Below are 21,084 nucleotides of genomic sequence, written 5' to 3'. Positions count from 1 at the left end.
CATGTTCGGGTGAAAAACTCTCCTCTGCTGCAGCGACAGAAGATCCTCCCAAAGAGGCAGTCTGATGGAGGATCGATGGCCATGCTCAGGAGCTCTGGGTACCAGACTCTTCATGCAGAGTCCAGACCAAATGAATAACTTGAGTCCGGTCACGCTTGATCTTCTTCAGCACTCTGGGCAGAAGTGGTACAGGCGGAAAGTCGTACAGTAGGCCGCAGTTCCACTTGCGGCGAAAAGAGTCGCTGAGCGAATGCCACCTTGCAAACTCCCAACGGGCAGAATTGCTGACATTGAGTGTTCTCTTCGGTGGTGAACAGATCTAACCAAGGCTCTCCCCACAGCTGAAAGAGACCTTGCACCACCTCCGAGTAAAGACGCCATTTGTGATCTACTAGGCACCAGTGGCTATCTATTGTTTATCTATTGTTTCCACAACCCTTAAGATATTGTTCTGACTCTAAGGGAAACAAAGTGGTCATGTTTATGCGGTTGTCAGAAACTAATCCCTGCTTGTTTATTCGAGAAAGTTTCTAGTGACCTCTGAGTTACCTGGCACACACAAGTAATTAAGTTAATGTACTATGTCAAAACTATAGTGTATATTATTCCAATGCACAGAGCCTATTAGGGAAATAGGAACTACACTACAGAACCACCAGGGTCATGCCCTGATGTTCCAGCCATGTCCATAGACGAACAGCCTCTTGAGATAGGGTCAACGACCCCACCCAGCCCTGTTTGTTTCAGTACCACATGGCGGTGGAATTATCCATGAACACCTGCATCACCTTCCTCTTTAGAGAGGAAAGGAATGACTTCAGTGCCAGGCGGACCGCCCGGAGCTCCAGAAGGTTGATATGGAGCCCGGACTCCTCCGGAGACCAGACGCCTCTGATCTCCGCCTCCCCCCAGATGGTCACCCCATCCCAGGAGTGACGCATCAGTCACCACTGTGCCATCTGTTTGGGGAAGGGAGAGGGATATGCCTCTGACCCAAGCTTGGTTTGTTAGCCACCACTGCAGTTGTTGCGCAGTTCCCTCAGAGATCTGGAAGTATTCGGAAAAATTCCCCTGATTCTGTGCCCACTGGAACTTCAGGTCCCACTGCAGAGCCTGCATATGCCATTTGGCCTGATCTACCAGCAGGATGCAGGAGGCCATGATGCCCAGCAGCTCCAGGGTCATTCTAACCAAAATCTAGGTTAGAGGCTGAAACATTGGTAACAGAGGCGAATATCCCAGACTCAAAGCTCGGGAGGATAGGCCCGAAACTGCACCGTGTCCAGAACAGCTCAGAAAAAAGTGAGCGTCTGAGAGGGAGTCAGGTGTGACTTTGGCGTGTTAGTGAACCCCAGCAAATGCAGGCAGTCCGCTATAGTCTGGAGGTGGGAGACAACAGCCTGGGGCGAACCAGCCTTCAACAGCCATTCGTTGAGATAGGGGAAGACTGGAACCCCTAATCTGCGCAGATGAGCTGCGACCACCTTCATCACTTGCGTAAAAACTCGAGGGGCTCTGATAAGGCCAAAGGGAAGCACTGTGAACTGAAAATGCTTGTGGCCTACCGTAACCCTCAGGTAGCATCTGTGGCCTGGCAGGATGGGGATGTGAAAATAGGCATCCTTCAAGTCCAGCACCACCATCCAATCTCCAGGGTCGAGGGCAGACAGGACCTAAGCCAAGGTTAGCATTTTGAACTTCTCCTTCCAGAGGCAGCGGTTGAGGGCCCTGAGGTCTAGGACAGGACACAGGACACAGGCCTTCTGGGGCAACAGAAAGTAACTGAACTAGCAACCACTACCTACTATGCGTAGAAAACCTCTTGATAGCTCCCTTGGCCAACAGAGCTGAGACTTCCTGGCGGAGCAGAGCCAAATGATCCTCCAACTTGCGATCAAGAGACAGTGGTATGGAGGGAGAGGTAGTCTCAAAGGGGAGGGAGTATACCCTTTGGCATATCTGCAAAACCCACCTGTTTGACCTGATGTTTAGCCAGTGGGGGAGGTGATGGCGAATCCTGCCGCCCACTGGCCTTTGGTAGCCCTAAAAGGTCGGACTATGATGGTTTGGAGGCCGCTGCAGGAGGTGGGGAGGGTGAACTGGCCTACCCGCTGGCTCCCAGACGTGGGTCTCTGGGTTCCACATTCGCAGACACGCAGAGGCTGGGCAGCTAGCATGAACCTGTGGCTAGACTGGGCCGGACGTGGTGGGGTGCCCCATCCGTAGCCACGAAAGGGGTGAAAAGCAGACTGAGGTGGACAGGTCGACGCTGAGAGGCCAAAGGATTTGGCTGTAGCTTGAGAATCCTCAAAGTGCTCCAGCGCCAAGTCTGCTTTGTCGCCAAAAAGGCAACCGACATCGAAGGGCATGTCCAGCAAAGTTATGTTATGTTATGTTATCTATTTTTTTTTATATAGCGCACGGATGCCGCAGCTAAGAGGCGTCCCGGCGCTTGGAGATCTGAATAACACAACACGAGTAAGAAGGCTAGACGGGAAACAGACTAGACTGTAGAGAAGAGAAAAGTCTTCAAGGTCTTCCTAAAAAGAAACAGATCTGGGATTGAGCGAAGTGGAGCTGGGAGAGAATTCCACAGGGCAGCCGCCAGCACTGAAAACGAGCGTCCACCCATTCTAGCCCTTTTAAAGCGGGGCACTATGGCGAGGTTCAGTCCAACAGAGCGGAGAGCTCTAGCAGGAGCATAGTGCAGAATAGTCTGTGCAAGGATCGGAGGGGAGGCTAGGTTGAGAATTTTAAAAGTTAAGCAGAGGGCTTTAAACTTAACTCTTTGCTCAATCGGAAGCCAATGAAGATTCCGGATGGTTTGGCGAGCTGAGACAAATTTCGGGAGGCCGACAAGCATCCTAGCAGCCGCGTTCTGAACCCTCTGAAGACGGGACAGTTCGGCCTGATTTAAGCCCAAGAACAGAGAATTGGCATAGTCCAGTCTGGTAAGAACCAGAGCCTGGACCATAATCTGTCTTGTCTCAGCATCGAAAAATTTAAAAATGGGTCTCAGACCATGCAAAGTACCAAAACATACGCCAGCCACGCGTTTGGTATGGGAAATAAATGAAAGCTTGTCATCGAACCACACCCCAAGGTTTCTGACTTCACTCACAGGGGTAGGCACAGGGCCAAGATCAGTAGGCCACCATTGATCTCCCCATAGACCACTTTCCTTACCGAAAATAATGACCTCGGTCTTAGAGGCATTTAGTTGTAATCGGTTGTCCGCCACCCAGCCAGAAACAGCTTTTAACGCTGACTGGAAGGTGGAGGCGTCCATGTTGGAGTCTCCATTTAGTGCCACCGCCAGTTGCGTGTCATCGGCGTATGACACTAAGGAAAGACCAAAACTGTGGGCTACCTCCGCCAAAGGCTGAACATACAAATTAAATAAAGTGGGGCTAAGAGCCGAACCTTGGGGAACACCCTGAAGAATAGGACGTGAAGCAGAAACAAAAGGAGGGGTGGACACTTTAAAACCTCGATCCTTAAGAAAAGAGCGGAACCACTCGAGTGCCGTCTCTCCGACTCCAGCCTCCATCAGACGATGTAATAAAATCTGATGGGACACCGTGTCAAAGGCGGCACTGAGATCTAAAAGGATCAGTGCCGCCGTCTGACCCTGATCCAACATCTTCCTAATATGTTCCACCACAGCCAAGAGAGCTGTTTCGGTGCTATGACCTGCAGTTGACCGGACATCCCCCAAAAAGCCAGGCGTCCTCAACCAGGTGTAGCTCCATAGGACTGCCGAGGTGGCAATCGTTCTGCCTAGTGAGGAGGTGGTACCCAGTCCACATCTTATTGTGAATTTGGCTGCTTCTCTCCCAACTGCCATTGAGTGTGAGAGAATGGCCCGGGCCTCCTCTGGGCCCTGAAGGCAGCACCTGCGCAACTGTATCCCAGATGGTATGGGAGTATCGGCCCAATTCACAGAACGTAGTGACCAAGCTTGAGAAAGAGAACTTGCCTTCCAAGATGATCGAGCTTCTTGGATTCCCTCTCTGGGGGAGTCGAAGGGAATGAGACCTTGGAGGATGAGGCTTGGACTACCAAGCTCTTGGGGAAGGGCGTTGAGTGAGGAAAACCGGGTCGCCCACAGCTGGGTGGAGGCAGCGGGCAGTTGTCCATTCCACAAGAGTCCCTGTGCTGGGCTTGGACCAGGTGCCCAGAAGAACGTCAGAGAGGGCTTTGTTGAACGGCAAAAGGGGTTCGGAGGAGGTTGCCGCATGTTGATGCACCTCTGTCAGGAGGTAAGTCCTGACCACCACTGCAGGAAGAGATCCAGGCCAGTGCCTCAGCTGCCCTTCGTACCACCACAACAAAACACACCCCCTCCTCCGTAGCCACGATGGGGGGAGAAAGTATGCCAAGGTCTGGGGAAGTGTCCAGACCACTGGGGTCACCCAGGTCCACTCTCCAGTCTGGCTCTTCAAGCGGGTCTGTTAAAGGGTCAGGTGACCCCTCCCAATCCTCATCACCACTTTTTGGCCCATAGAGAAAACCATGGATGAAAAGGGGAACAAACGTACCCTCCGGCGTTGGATTGGAGGTCGATCTGGCTCCAGTTCCATGGTGGGGGTGAGGTTGAGGATGGCATTGGTCGGGGCACGACCGGTGCTGGGGGTGTCGTCGCCGGGATCAGCACCGGGGAATGTCAAGCAAGGTTGACCAGCGTCGATCCGGATCTAGGCCTGGATCCTCAGGGGTCCTCAGGCACCAGAGCTGCTGTTATCGGAGACCCAGGACGCCGAACCGTCTCCGCGAGGCCCGAAGGCGCGTCGGCAGAGTCAGGCTGCCCAAAGATAGAGTGGAGGGCTTCGTAAAATGCACAGAGCTGTGCAGGGGACGCTCCAGCTCCCGGAAATGGAGGCAAGCACAGAGTCGTCCCAGAAGTAAGCACCGAATTGAAGCCTTTGAGCTACGATGCTCCGAGTCCTGTGTTGAGTCAGCCGACCGACGGGGAGAAGGCACAGAACGCTGATGTTTCTTCACCTTCTTGTCCTTCGATTTACCCGAAGACTCTGCGACTTTGAGACCTTCCTCTCGAGTGAGAACGGGAACGACACAGAGCCGACTGACGGGCCTCCAAGAGCTTTCGGGACTGTTCCCGCATAGACTGTGGGTTCATGGCCCAGCAGTTGGAGCACAACTTTGCAGCGTGGTAGCGCTCCAGGCACCAGAGGCACGGGTCCCTCACAGACATTAGACTGTGACAGCGTTGCAGGGCTTGAAGCCGGTCTGACGATGGGACATCTGTTGTGCACCAGGAGTCGAAGCATCAAAAAAAGTTGACAAAAGTCGAAAAAAGCATAGTCAAAAAATGTCTAAAGGTGTTGATCTGTCCGGATCTGTGCTAGGCTCGCGCGATAGAAGTCTGAACTGACGTCAGCATGCAGGGGCGACATCTAAATAGGCACCACAACGTCATCCCAGCAAACACAACGCCAACGACTGATGCAGAGCCAATCAATGCTACCTACCAACACGCAAGGATACTGCCAAGAAATTTCTATTTTTTATAATTCCCTGAATCAAGTCTAAGGTAAGGAATCTATAATTAACTGTCTCTTTCTGATGTTATTTTTTATTATTCCTGTCATTTCTGTAGGAGTGTTAGACTTATTCACATACATGCGCATACCACTTTGAGTGGATAGTTAATACTGTTCAATAATATCGACACATGCTCCAAGAAGGCAGACCGCAACCAACATTGTATTCATCTGCTCTAATGAGGGCACCTTTCATTTTTTGATTACGCCATAGTAAGCGCTGTACTGAACATTAAGGACCCGGAACCTCAGCGTGAGTCTCACTATGATCCATTACCTTTTTGGAAGCCACTAATAGTACCCACCGAAGAGGAGCTCACACCATTCTCAGTGAGTACGCAGCTTTATCCCCCTCCTAATAACCTTGAATTGGACACATATATTCAATTTATGTAGGATTACTTTAGTTGAAGCAGTCCAGCAACATTGTGAAATGCGTTACTCTGCTTTGTCAATCTTCATTTAAACAACCTAATTTTTGTAATGATCGGTTTTTAGTATGTTTAACATTACTAGCACTCTGCAATATAAATGCCTTTCCCTGTCAGAGTACTAGAATCCTAAGGGTCACCTAACTGGGTGTACAATTGCACCCATATGATCAGGCTTCAGTCGGTAGCATACTTGTAGAGGCTTGATTTAGACTTTTTAGTTTATGTTTAAGTAAAAGGGCTGATTTGCCACATTTTCATAGACTCTAATTGCAAATTCGACATAATGCTGGTCTTTGCCATATATAAGTGTGAAACGAAGACTGGTTCTCATATCTCTCTATGGGGCGAACTTGCTCACATTCTGTTTACATATTGCTGATAGCACTTTAAAAAGAGTGGACTGGCCAAGCCCTCCCAAAAATTCTTTCAAAACTTTAGTGATAGATCTCACTCTCTATATCCACATGTGTTGAATGAGGAGTGAGATTTCCTCCCCTCTTCTATTTACCAACAAGGAAGAAGGCATCAGCTTGAATATGCTGATTTATGATACATAGTGGTCATAAGACGTACTTTACCGAACTGTGGTTTTCGGAACCCTCACAATGGTTTCCTCAACGCCTTTGGATCATTGGGTATGTACTATCCATAATCTTTGACCGTATGTACCCCCTTTCTCCTGTAGTACACATCCAGTTATAAAACTTACTTTTTTCCTGCCTTATCTTTATCAGATGGCCACTATTATGGTTTCATATTCTACTTTTACCAACTGTAATTGAAAAGATCTACAATACTCTCTTTCGCCAAAAAAGACATATCTTTCATTCTTCTGTTGGTACGTATCCACTGTTAATGGCTCAGACCCTGCCATTATATAGAATAATGGCATACTCTCTTTCAAGCTTGGTTCATTTCATTCTCTGTTCACTTCGTAGGACTGGCAATTTCTCTACCTTTAGCTCATCATCATTAACCAATACATCTTCGGATAAAACACTGAAGTAGCAACACAGAGTAAGATGGAATATTCACACTTTGTGTGGTTTCAATCTGTTCAACATAATTTCATATAAACTTGATGTTTTTAACATCCTAAGTTATTATACATATCATTTGCTGTGTGTTAATCTCAGAGAGAACCATCCACTGCTGTTCGGTCTTTTTCATCCAAAATGTACATAATGTGTAATGCATAACACCAGCAGATGATATGGCGGTTTTGTTCTTTTCCCCCAACATAATGGTACTTTAGCTATATATGTGACCCACCTTATTCTTTTTAGTATTAAATGTTGTTGTGTATTCCTGTTGAGACAGAAACTTTATGTCTATGCATTTATTTGTCTGTTATTGTTAACCCCTTCGCACCGGCGCAACTTTTCGCCGCGGGGGTTGTGGTGGGTGAGTGCAGCGCTGCGGTGCTCATGACGGAACAACGCCGTCATGAGTCACGTGCGGCGTGTGCTCATGATGGCGTGGTTCCGCCATGACCCCGCCCGCTCATTAATTCGCCCGCACTGGAGGGGACTTAATACCTCGTGGGAAGAGCGGCAGAGCGGTAGCCCGTGGCTCATGACGTCTTGGGTCCGTCATGAGCACGCAAGGGGTTAATGTTGCTTAGTTCCATGTCTTGTTAGTATTTATATATATATATATATTTTTTTTGTATTACAGCCCTGAAGAAGTCCAAACGTATGTGGACGAAACACATTGGCTTACCCTCTTTTTTATACACATTGATGATACAACAATAAAGAGAAGAATTTCAACTACTTCCGGAACATTGGGGATGTATTTGAAATTATTAGGATTGTAGAAGTGGTGCACCTCTGTTTGCTTTATCTGTTTTCACCTAACCTAGGTTGGCACCCGTTGGTCAGAGGGTGCCTATAGTGAGTGCACAGATTACCAGTAAATGAACTGTACGAATTTCAGGTACAAAAGCAAAAATGAAACTTTTTTGAAATTCTGAAATGTGATGGAAGCAAAGATTTCAATAGGATCAAAACAAATCAAGTGACTTTACTTGGTGATACTTCTATTTTGCTTCCAATTTTCAACAAGGGTGAACGTAACAATCCAGCTTGTTACAGGCCCATCTCCCTCCTGGACTCCTTGGGGAAAGTCGCCGGCCGGCTGATCTTGGAACGTCTCCAGGATTGGGCGTCTATGAATAACATCCTGACAGATCTCCAGTATGGTTTCCAGGAGGGACTTGATACTGTTGAGCAGGCATTGAACCTAGCCCTTCTGATTGGTAAATATGTAGGGGCTAAAAGTGGTAACTTGTACCTAGTCTATGTTGATCTCAGCGCAGCATTTGACTGCGTCATTCACTCAAGGCTGTGGTCTATCCTTTGTGAATTGGGGGTAGACCCCCCTCTTATCCAATTTCTCTGTGAACTCTACTCAGATGCCACTGCATGTGTGAGATACGGGATTGGCGGCAGATTATCTCCATCTTTTCCAGTAAACAAAGGTGTTAGACAGGGTTGTGTCCTGGCTCCCTTCTTATTCAATCTTTACACCAATGGGCTGGAAGCGGCCATGCTTGAAGGGAGTCAGGATCTTCCATCTATTAATCACCGCCCTATTCCCGCTCTGTTATACAAGGACGATTCCGTAATTTTAGCCAGAACACTAAACCAGTTACAAAGACAATTAGACAAATACTGTCATTTTATGCTCTCCTTAGGATTGAAAGTGAATAAAAATAAAACCTTTGTTATGCACATCGGACCTAGGGCGAAGAACCCTAAACCAGTTTTTATTGATCAAGTTAGGTTGGAACGCACCAGGGAATATCCCTACTTAGGAATCTTAATGGACGACAGACTAACTTGGAAACAAGCCATGATAAGTAAAAAAAACTACTTTTTCAGAGAGCAACCTCAGCTCTTGTTTCCTTTGAGGAAACTGGGCAAACCTGCCCCAGTGGAGTTGCTTAAAATCTACCACGCTAAATGCCACAGCGCAGCAACCTACGGCGCAGGGGTTTGGGGTTACGCTCCCGCAGATACCCTACAAACGGTTCAAAACGGGTTCCTAAAATACTTACTGGCTCTTCCTCAAAGTGCCCCAATATACGGTTGCCACATCGTGCTGGATATAGACTACCTGATAGGTAACATCATATGCCATCCGATCCTGTTGTGGCACCGTATTTGGAACAAAATGCAATGCCATCTAACCCGCTCATTGATAACCGACTCCTTAGCCCTGGCAAACTGGAGCAAAATCCCTTGGCTTCTATATGTTTCCAATTTCCTTAAGGACTTGAACTGTACAAAATATTTCTTAGAACCCACGACAATGATAGATATCACCAGGAAAGACCTGAAAAAACTTTGTCTAAACCATCTCAGAGATCTGCGTCTTTCCCAAGTAATCAAACACACAAATGTACAGATCCTATTGGTACAGACCGTTTTTGGTATCCAACCATACCTAACATTCCACCTAACTAATAGTAAAAAATATGTTTTGCCTAGGTTTCGATTTAATTCTTTTTTTCGCTTATTTACCTTTTCTAATGTGCAGGACTGGTCGCATGACCTAATGAAATGCCCATGTGATGGTACATCACCCCAGTCTACAATACACGTAACTCTGTTCTGTAAATATTACGAGCTTCCCCGCAAGCGCTGGATCACTCCCTTACTTCGAAAAATGGGCCTGAGAACATGTTGTCCCGCTTACCTGGCCTTGCAGTCATTGGATTCTTAATATGCTGCTAAGTGCATAGCGTGTTTTTTAAAATTATATCTAAAAACTTGCTGTAAAGCTTGAGCTTTTGTCTACTCGATTTCTTGTCTTCATGTACAACACCCTAATTAATTATTTTAGTAATGGTTTTAAATGTTAACAGTTTTTAATTGTATCAAGACATTGGGATTTTTATTGTAATTTTATCTCTGTACTTTTTATGGTTTTGCTATGAGATAACCGAATAAAAGTTTTATGAACTGAACTGATACACTTATTATAAATATTTACTGAAACCAATTTCCACACATTACTATATGTGTGCAATATAGTTTTTATCATAAAAACTGTATACATGTGCACATTTAGTGGCCATGTCAATGGAAAATGTGCTGTAATTAAATGACAGTGCCCTACCACATGATGCTTTAGTTGCATTAAAAAAATCGCCCGCCTTGTTTCCATTAAAGCTAGGTGGGTGGTGCAAATTTGTTGCTGTAAAAACTGGGCCATGGTTCTAAAAAGTTGGGGAAGGTCTGATTTAGATACAAGATGCAAGATAGTAAGAAAAATCTGTTTTAAAGAATCAATCCATATGTTAAACAACATATATGAGAGAGGAGACGATACACACAATAACAGTTCGTGTATTGTACAAAAAGACAAAATTAAAGCATGAGACATGGATCTTAATACCAATGAAAAATAAATGCAGACAAGTGCTCAAAGGTATAAGGGGGTCACACATTGTTAGTGAAGAAAAGTATATTTCCGGGCTAAATTCAAGGGAGAGCGAGGGCGGCAGACAGATCATGTAGGTAAAAAAATTAAAAGAGCATTCTGTAAAAATTGTTCCCTGTTTTGATCCATATGCTCTGTAAGTGAAAGAGACCATTTGGAAAATGTTTTTGTCGAAGGTGTTTCACACCCTGAAATAATCACGGAGTCGTCATCAGGACGAGGGAAGTTTAAAAAGCACTTATTCACTCTTATGTCACAAGAAGTTAATAATGGACACAGGCAACCACAGGTTCAAATAAGCACTTGAGTTGGATGCCAATACCCCAGTCAGAGTTGTACCCAAGTCAGAGTTGATGACTACTTATGCTTGGGGCCGCCATTTGGCTGCAGAGGGTGATGGGGCTGGGCCACCAACCTTAAATTTAGTCTTGTGCTTTTCAGCGCTATAACTTTACATGAGTTCTGAGAAATCACAGCTTGTATGATCGAAGGGCGACCACATTAAACAAATACCGACTAGAATGCATATGGGAAGCAGCATCATGGTACTCGACCTTGTGTTAAGCCTTGCAGATGTCTCAAACTAGGCCAGTAGCAGTCTATGCACATAGGGGACAAGCCCAGTATTGTTTTGAAAAGGCAACGCAAGCATGTATCTTCTATTAGGGCAGGAGGCAACAAAATATACCCACAGTAAGAGTTTGACCATTCCTTGGGTGGGGGGACGGGACGGGCCGGGGCGGGGGGAGGGGTGGTAGTAGTAGTAGTAGTGCTGCTGGCTAGCTGGACTAATGCATACATTGCAGTGATCTGTGCTTGACCAGATGGTCTTTGGTTATTGTCCTGGTGGGTCCGCTCAACCTTTCATCCTTCTTAACCACTTGGCTGCTAAGGCAAAATTTATCTTTTCATCTAATTTCCATTGAAATCAATGAAAAGTGCATGACGAGTTACCCTTGTCATTAGCGGCGAAGAGGTTAAGTTGATTGTATGAGCTGGGAAACAATAAACATCCATTCAATTCAATAGTGCCAAGAAGTCCTCTGAGGGATGAAAATACCCTCCTGCCGGGGACTGATAGGTTTTCCACTAGTTGTACATAATGATCCCTGCTACGGAGCAAGGCGGGTGGAAAATGTTTACTGGGCAAAACACAGTCAAAGGTTGATGTTCATAACATCGTAGGTACAAAGCAGAGGGCATGAACACACTAGGTCTCTCGCTCTCATGCTGTAGTGGTCCCAAGTCTGCTCTGCACAAACATGCTTCTTATGTCATGTTGGGGAGCAGGTAGCTCATTGGTTGTAGAGTCATTCCACTGCACATTGAAGCATTATTTTGGACAACTGGTTGTTTACACACCCGTTCCGTTTGAGGAATTCTATTACTGCAAGGGAGCATGGCTCGTCTGGTATCCTTGTTTTTGAGGGCTCAGCATAGCAACACACACTGTCGAAACCCATACAATTACATTTCTTCTAGGTCTTAGGAGTTCACTCTGGCTGCTACCTGCATATATATTAAAAGTAGTACAACTCATTAGTAGTACAGAAAAGTCCACTAATTTAACTTTTTGCAGTATCTTAGTATATATGTTTAATACTCAAACTTTTCGAAAACACTCAAAATTATTGCATGACGTCATTTGAGATGTCATCAGTGATATCACTGACCATGTCCTGAGTGATGTAATATGTGAGTCATAAGCAGTGCTCAGGTAAATATATCTGCTGAATTTCTATGGTTTTGGGCGTGTAACATCTGAGCTTAACTAGAACATCCATATAACCTTTACTTTTTTCAGTAAATTTCTAATGTTTTTCTTAATTCTATTTCCTAACTATACCGTCCCTGTAACCTTTATTTTTATCTATCTATCCATCTATCTATCTATCTATCTATCTATCTATCTATCTATCTATCTATCTATCTATCTATCAGCTGTGTGTGTTCAGTAATTAATTTGAAAGCGCACACTGAGTGCATCTTTCTTTGCGCCTCGGACTCGAGGCAATATAAATATATCAATCGTGTGATCATGTGATGTGTTCATTACGTAGCTCTACATTGCATTTCCAGTTCAAACTATCAGAAAATGTTTTTAAAAAAAGAGGGGGAAAAAATTATTTTATGCCATGCTTCTTTTCTTTGAGCTTCAAGGAACCAGAGATCTTGGAATCCAAATTGGCCTCCTGCAGAGGACTTTTGTTCCTTGATGGAGATAAGCATCAGGCAATAAGTGCAGGAGTATGAACACCAGTGGTTTCTCTGAAGGAGACAATCCAATGGAAAGTTGAAAACTCTTCATACTGTCTTCATGCGATCTATTCTTTTCATTCCAGAGGAAAGGAGGAACGAATACATTCCACATCAGAGAAAAAGAACGGTAATGGATCACGGATATTATGTGATGCCACCACCTAAGCATCCAGATACTTAGCTGAAGATGTGGGGAGGACCTTACTATCAATAAACATTGTTTTTAAACCTTTAGAGATTATGGGCCTTATTTACAGTTTAGCAAACAGGTTCTCAGACACAAATGTGGTGGATGTCCCGTCTTCTGTATCACAAGTGTATTATAGCCTTTGGTACTTGGAATACAGCAGACGGGATATCCACCACATTTTGATTGAGTATTCTGTACCTCAAACTCTAAATAAGGCCCTTAGTTTTAATTAGTTTGCAAAATCTGTATAACAAAATACCAGAGAGTACATGCAACCAGCATGTAGATGACTAGCCAGCATTTTCAAGAAATTTACAAGGCAATATTTGAAAAGCAGGAACTCAGTTTTCCATATAAGAAAACAATTGTGTCAAGAAAACAACTTGGGCAAAAAAAAAAAACAGTAAAGTGCAAGCAGATAAAGTGTAATAATAAAGGTTGTGCTTTAGTAAAAACACAAAGTTTGATATTAAGGAAGAAGAGCACTCCCAGTCAAAGACAAAATTAACAATATGAGTGAAGGAAATCTAAGAGGTGAAAAACAGAGCTTTTTACGCATTTACACAGCACTGTACCCAATGACTCTACCTTAAAGGGATAGAGATAAATTGGTCCTAGGCGGGATTCTTTTTCATAAACCACCGGAATAGTGCCAACACATTAGCTAAGGAAGCTAGTGCTCTGGGGTTTGCCTCTGACAACAGATTATATTCTATGTATCCATAGATTATACCATGTTGGAAAACCTCTTAACTAAACTTACAGCTTGGCAGCCATTCAGATGTGGAAGCTTGACAATCACGGCTGTAGGCATACATTGTGAACATCTGATATTACCAACAGGGGATCTGGTCATCGTATCAAGCAGCAGCTTTACCTGTCCAGCAACTCCCAGTCTTCTCCGCCCCAGTGATCTTTAAACTCTTCAGTATTCATCCCCCCAATTCGATCAAAGTCAGACTTGTAGATTCCAAAGAGACCAAAGCCATTGACCTCCCAGTAACCTAAAAGAAAAGAGCAGGCAAACAGAGTGTTTTAGGAAGTATGGCTCATGAATTCACGGTTTACATTATTCCTCTTCTAAACCCCACAATGTACCTTACAACCTTGTAGTAGTTGTTCATGGGCAAGCTTACAGATGCCCACTAGGACATGTTCTTGCAATTTTTATGTTGAGCCAGCAGCGGTCTCTTGTGGTATTACTGCTCTATCTTTTCACTAAGACTAGTGAAATCCCCCAGGAAACTACACTGTCCGTGCCAAACCCAGACTCACCAAATTTCGTTAGGTTCTTGCTGTAATGCCTTGTCAAACACTTAAAGGAATCTAATTGCTGTATTCTACAACTCAGGGTCAAGGCCAAGCATGTAAATTTGTCACGTTCAAACTTGTATGCTCCCAGTAAATAATAAAAAGGCTGCAAGAATTGCTCAGCTGAATATTTCCAGACATTTCCTTTGCAAACATGAAAGACGTGCGGGCTCTGAGGGGCATCTATCTTTTCCCTTCACAAAGATGTTACTGGTGCCTAAAAATGAACAGTATAAATACAATGAATATTGTGCTGCTCAAGTCCATCTACTGTAACTTAACAATATTACTAATATGTATAATCAGAAACTCAAACTCCAATTTCAGGCTTAAGAGTTTGGCAGTAGGAGGGTATTTGGCAGATGACACTACCATTGAGCTCTCGGTTCCTCCGCCTCATTTACACATGGGATAGTGCTGTGCTTTTGATGCCAGAGCCACAGTTGGTTCTGCTACTCTAAACCGAGGTCCCAGACCTAGTCTGTAGGCAAACATGGAGTCGTAAACCCATCCCATAAGGATGGACTATTGACACCATGACTGTAGTGCTTTCCATGCCGATGAATATCATGCTCTGGATGGCAATCCCAGGTAAGGGAAAAAAAACAATGTCCCCTTGACATTCACATTACATGCTGACGGTTTGTGTTTGAAAAATGTTTTTAAAAAAAACAATAGTGACCCAGTCTACCATGCCGACATAGCGATCCACCCAACATTGTCAGTTATTGACAAAAGTGCTCTGGTCATGTCGGTGGAAGCACTTTTAGCAACAAAAATTATGGCTGTAAGGGTGGAAATGTCTAAATATGTTGGGTGTTCAGCTAGTGGGCACCAGAAATGGGGCATTCACCACCTCAGAAAACTTGTGTCCCATATACACCATCATCAAAAAGACTCCTTACTTGTTTGTGTCCTGGATTCACTTTACAATACAATACCACATATGAAGATGCAGCTGTGCAGACATTCTGTTGCACCATGCTACGGGCCTGGAATATTACTTCTGTGCAATGCACAGCCCATTGATAATTCTATCATCATTTATAGCTTTCCTGAGGTTGGTGCTAAAATGTTTCCCAATCTTAATACCTTAGAATACCTGCTTTACTGTGTTCAATCTAAAATGTCACTGTGTTATAAATTCCCCTCAAACTATTGTCATTTACAGTGAGACTGACAGCAGGATTATTAAAAAACACAACAAGACTGAGTATGGTCCAGAAGAGTCTGGACTACAAATCTGGAAGGTTCGATATGGGTGATATATGATAAAGTAACGCCTGCTGTATATCATAAGGATACTGCAAGCCACAGAAAAGTTCCATGACCATATAGAGGAAGGAGGCTGAAGGTTGAGTTCCTTTATAAGGCTGTGGAACTACGAGGTGACTTGCAATATCCTTATCATGTACATCATGGGGTACTTTCTTACTTATAATATATTATCATACCATCGTCCTTCCTACAAACCACTTAAATCCTAGGTGCATAGCTCTTTCATATGAAAGAGCGAGTATGTTTGCGTCACTGAAGGGCAGAGCATTGGGATCAAACAAACAAAACGGCGGTTTCGGTCGTAGTTGGCGCACCACCTGAAGAATGAGGAAGGAGCCGTGGGAGAAAGGGCAATATGGACAGGAACCTTCCTAGTTCATGGCGCAGCAGGCAGCTCCAAAAATGAAGGAAGCATTGCACTCCGGAGCTCACTGAAGAGCTTTTTTATGCACAGTGAACGAAAGATAAACCGCTGTGTTCCCCTAAATAAATATGACGAACTGTGGGACCCACTGCGGGTAAATACATTGTGTACTTTCCACGTATTTATGGTTGTGCTACTAAGCAACTACAAACTGCTGCGGAGTGCGTCACTGAAGGGCAGAACATTGGGATCAAATATATATATATATATATATATATATATATATATATATATTCACTGAAAAAACCATAGGTTATAGACCATATATAGTTAGGGATTAGCATTTACAAAACCTTATTTTATTTGCACAAAACCATTGAAATTCCATATATAGTTAGTTGCACTAACTATATATCGCGGACCCGCAATCCACTGCTAATGATGTCACATATTACATCATTCATGACATGGTCAGTGACATCACTGATGACATCACTGATAACATCTCAAATGACATCACTGATGACATCACTGATGACATCACTGATGACAACACCCAGTGACTGTATGTTTCTGTAAAGTTAAAATATGTCTTACATATTGAAGAATGAGTGGATGTATAAGTGTCTGGATGAAGGATTTAGTAGGTGCATGACTGACTGTATGAGAGAATGATTAAATGTGTCTCACTGAGTGCATGGGTTAGTGATTAAAGTGTCTTAATTTGGCAATCATTATTTATGTTGTTCTGTAAACTGCTGCATGTTTAAATCAGTAGCTATATCAGTAACTATATGGGTTATTGAATGGTTGCCCAAGTATTTGTATGGGAGACTGAGTATGTGTGTGGGTGGCTGGGAGGTGTATAACTCTGTACATAGATGTGTGAGCAGTTGATTCCCTAGGTGTATGGGTTCAAAAGTGCATGTAGAAATAGTTGTATGGACAGTTGACTGTGTGCATGAGTATATTGGTGAGTGAATGGATATCTCAGTGCTACATGTCAAAGTAAGTACATATGTAAAACACACTCCATGTGAGAGTTGACATATATAAATAACTGAACATAAGAGCCAGTGAATGTGAGAGTGGCTGTATGAATCATTGTGAACTTGTATCAAGGATTGTATAAGAGAGTAAATATGTGTTAGTATATGTTTGAATAAGTAAGGTGTGTATAACTGTATAGTTGAGGAAATGGAGATGTGATTGATTCTTTGCATGACTGACTAGGTGTGTGAGTAACTCCATGGATGTGTGACAGTCTGTGAGTGCCTGTTTACACCGAGTGTATTTAAGGTTATATTAGAGTCTGAAGATGTATTATCACATAAATGATATCATCAGTGATGTAATCAGTAATGTCCAATGAGATGTCAGTGATGTCATCAGTGATGTCATTTGAGATGTCATCAGTGATGTCATCAGTGATGTCATTTGAGATGTCATCAGTGATGTCATCAGTGATGTCACTGACCATGTCATGAATGATGTAATATGTGACATCATTAGCAGTGGATTGCGGGTCCGCGATATATAGTTAGTGCAACTAACTATATGTGGAATTTCAATGGTTTTGTGCAAATAAAATAAGGTTTTGTAAATGCTAATCCCTAACTATATATGGTCTATAACCTATGGTTTTTTCTGTGAATTTCATTGGTTTTTTAAAAGCGAATATCTATAGCTGTAAAATATATTCTTTATTAAGTGACGTATCACGTAGCCCGTGAGACGCCTCATGATGCATCGCATAACCGTGACGTATCGTCTCTGCAGCGCAAACCAAACCCAAAACGTAAGCGCGCCAGAACACGCTTAAAGATATATATATATTTTTTTAACCTTAATTAGACAAAATCCACACGTGCACATATCACAAATGTTCAAAAAACACAATATGTCGGACTCCCGTTACGCTGCCGGTTAGCTGCCCGGTTAACGTACCAGGAAGCACCTTTACCGCGAAAAATCGCAATTTAATGAAAGGGGGCAAGGTATACCCCTCTTGACCCCCTAGGAATGTTGTTGGGGTTATTAAAGGGTCCCGTGGGGAAAATAAAAAAAAAATATTTTTCACGGTAGAAGCGCTTCCCGGGCCGCAAACTGGTAGCGAAACGGGAATTCGCCATTTTGTGCTTCGTTTTAATTAAATTACTAGGTATAAGGGGGTGCGGGAGACGTATCCTAATCCCTTATGTTTTCTGAGGGTGGCTGAGGAGGCTCATATATGTTGATACATGTCTTCCAGCGGCTGTGCGTGAGCTTTTTTTTTTTTTTGCTGCGTGACGTCTGTTAACGTTCGATTCGATGGAAATCAGGAAGTGTTGACCACCAATTTGTCAGTGCGATAAAATATTTTGTTATAAATGAATCCTTATTGATAAACATTGTCTGCGCCATCTTGCCTTTTTTCCAATGCCACAATTTTGTCGTGCACGGCAGCCATTTTAGATGCCAGGCCGGTCCCAGGCTATCACCTAGCCCTGCGGATGTAGTTTATGGCCCCAGCTGTAGAGAATCCAGACATGCCAACCCTCCCGATTCAGGCGTGAGACTACTGATTTCAGTGCTAGTCTCCCGCCTCCCGATTTCTGCAAGCAAAAACCCGGGGGCATATTACCAACAACTAGCGATAATTTTTGTCTCTAACTTGTTTAGAGACAAAAATTATCGCCGCACATCGGCGATTTTTATCTCAGATAAACCTTGCTATTAGCAAGGTTTATCGCAAATGCGATAAAAAACGGCCGCAATGCATGAATATCGCTGAAAAGTCAGCGATATTCATGCATTATCGAGCAAATGCTCTTAGCCATGTTATCCACCTCCCATTGGATAACATGGCTAAGAACTGCTCAGGTCAGGTGTTAGCTTTTGGAGATATTCGCGCTTAGCGCGAATATCTCCAAAAGTTGGTAATAGGAGATAGCGATGTTAGGGACTGTTTCCAGTCGCTAACATCTTGGCACGCCCACTTTGCATGTCATTAGTGATAAATATCACTGACATGCAAAGCGGGGCCCAAGATGGTCGCTATCTCCTTTTAGCTGTCACTAACTGGTGTTAGCGACAGCTTGGTAATAGGGAGATAATTTTATCTCCGCTTTCTTGGCTTTTAAAGCCAAAAAAGCGGAGATAAACCCCCTTGATAATATGCCCCACGATTCCTCGGGGGTTTCAGCTGACAGGGCTTGGTATTGTGTTACGTGGTAATTTTTCTAGGAAACGTCAGAGGGTCGATGCAGGGGTTCTAGAAGGGGTGATAAACCATTTAAGCCTCATGAACAAGCGCATGGTCTTTTAAAGATCTGTGAAGTACTCGGGGCGGCGGTGTGTGTGTGTCCTCTTTCAGGAGCGGGCGGGGTGGGGAGGGGGGGGGGGGGGGGGCACTGCCAGCAACTTCCAGGCCAGGCAGTGTTCAACACGTGCATCACCCTTTCTCTGCCTGCTATTGCGCTCCATGCTTCGGAAAGGTAAGAAAAAGAACGTGCATTTGAGTTTGAAATGTCCGATCCTGTAGCAGTACACTTGCAAAGCCCACACATGACAATAACCCGATTCAAGGCCCCATTCACCCGTTTTTAAAAAAATATATAACACTCCAACAAAGTAGGATTATAAAACTTTATTAACTTTTAAATATAACAAACGGAACAAAAACTGTAAAAACATTTAAACATTTTTGACAAAAAAAGCAACGCAACAATGGTAAGAAGCTGTCTTTTGTGTGAATAGTCCCAAGGCAGCACAACGTGCTGAGTTCTGGACGGCACCCAGGTGATGTCACCTGGGTGCCGCACTGGTTTTTGGGATCCTACAATGCAGCAAAGAAAAACAGCGTGGGGCGTCCAGGGTGGTGCAGAGGGAGGCCTCGTCAGTAGCGGTCTGTTGTGCGAATAGTCCCAAGGCAGCAGAACGCGCTGAGATGTTGATGGCACCCAGGTGATGTCCAGTAAACTGCCGCACTGGTTTTGGTATCCTACAATGCTGCTCCGAAAATTGGCGTGGGGCGGCCCGGGGGGGGGCGTGGGGGAGGCGGCGTGAACGGGCCTCCCCAGGTGGCGGCCATCCAGCTGAGTTGCGCCCGCTCTTGCGGCTACAGCGTCTCGCTCACCATGTTGTTGAGTTGCTCCCACTCTTGCAGTGCAGCGATAGGCGGCTGCCACATGACTCTTAAAATGGCGGACGGCTCTTCGGTTTTGGGCCTGGTCCACTAAAATGGCCCTGGGACACCTTGGAACTCGGACGCTTGCCTGCTAGGGCTTGGGCTCCATTCTCGAAAGCGTCCCCTCAGCCGTGAAGATTCTACAAAAGTCTTGGGGGCCCTCGACTCCTGCAGGCTTCCGGTGGGGAGCGGCTGCCATGATTGCTCGCGGAATGACCACGACGGAGCCACGAGATGGTGGTGCTCTCATGCTGACGCCAGCTTCAGTCTGAATCATCCAGAAACAAGGTGGGGCTTTCATCGTTTGAGAAAAAAAAATGTTCTAAACCAATGAAAAGTGTTATTTTTAGGTCATATGACCAAGCCTTCCATCTTTAGGAAACCAAAAGTAAAATGAACCAATGAAAAGTTTTATAAACAAGTCACATGACCTGTTATGCTTACGTTGCGCGCTGCGCGCCGCGCCCCGGATTACTTCCGGGTGCGCTAACGCGGCGTGTCATATAACGCATTACGCGACAACGTAGGTCAAGAATATAGTCAAAATGTCTCCACCAACCAGCGTTCGGAACACAACCCCTTTCAGCAGTCCAAAAAGTTCTGTAAAATGACAACAGAGGGGACAGGCAACAAGAACCATCAGTCAAAGAGGGGAGGGCAAGTTCTTCTCTACCGGGTCATGTTGGGGCGCTACCGGAACTGATCGAATTGGTAGTCTACAGTGTTTCTGGATGTTTCAGACTAAAGCTGGCGTCAGCATGAGAGCACTACCATCTCGTAGGTCCGTCGTGGCCATTCCACGAGCAAACATGGCAGCCGCTCCCCACCAGAAGCCTGCGGGAGTCGGGGGCCCCCAAGACTTTTGTAGAATCTTCACGGCTGAGGGGACGCTTTCGAGAATGGGACCCAAGCCCTATCAGGGAAGCGTCCGAGTTCCAAGGTGTCCCAGGGCCATTTTAGTGGACCACGCCCAAATCTGAAGAGCCGGCCGCCATTTTGAGAGTCCTGTGGCAGTCGCTTATCGTTGCATCGCAAGAGCGGGAGCAACTCAACTACATGGTGAGCGA

General features: G+C 44.7%; 1 protein-coding gene across 1 annotated transcript in view; it reads right to left on the bottom strand.

The window, feature by feature from the left end:
- The window catches only part of B4GALNT4 (beta-1,4-N-acetyl-galactosaminyltransferase 4), a 910,917-nt gene that overhangs the window by 20,390 nt on the left and 869,443 nt on the right, over positions 1–21,084 (bottom strand). Inside the window, exon 19 of the mRNA XM_086956391.1 lies at positions 13,774–13,900. Coding sequence (XP_086812517.1) covers positions 13,774–13,900 — 127 coding nt within the window. The remainder of the gene's footprint in view (positions 1–13,773; positions 13,901–21,084) is intronic.

The sequence above is a fragment of the Lissotriton vulgaris genome, chromosome 2_1, assembly GCF_964263255.1.
Source record: "Lissotriton vulgaris chromosome 2_1, aLisVul1.2, whole genome shotgun sequence".
NCBI lineage: Eukaryota > Metazoa > Chordata > Amphibia > Caudata > Salamandridae > Lissotriton > Lissotriton vulgaris.
This window is presented reverse-complemented; position numbering and strand designations above follow the sequence as displayed.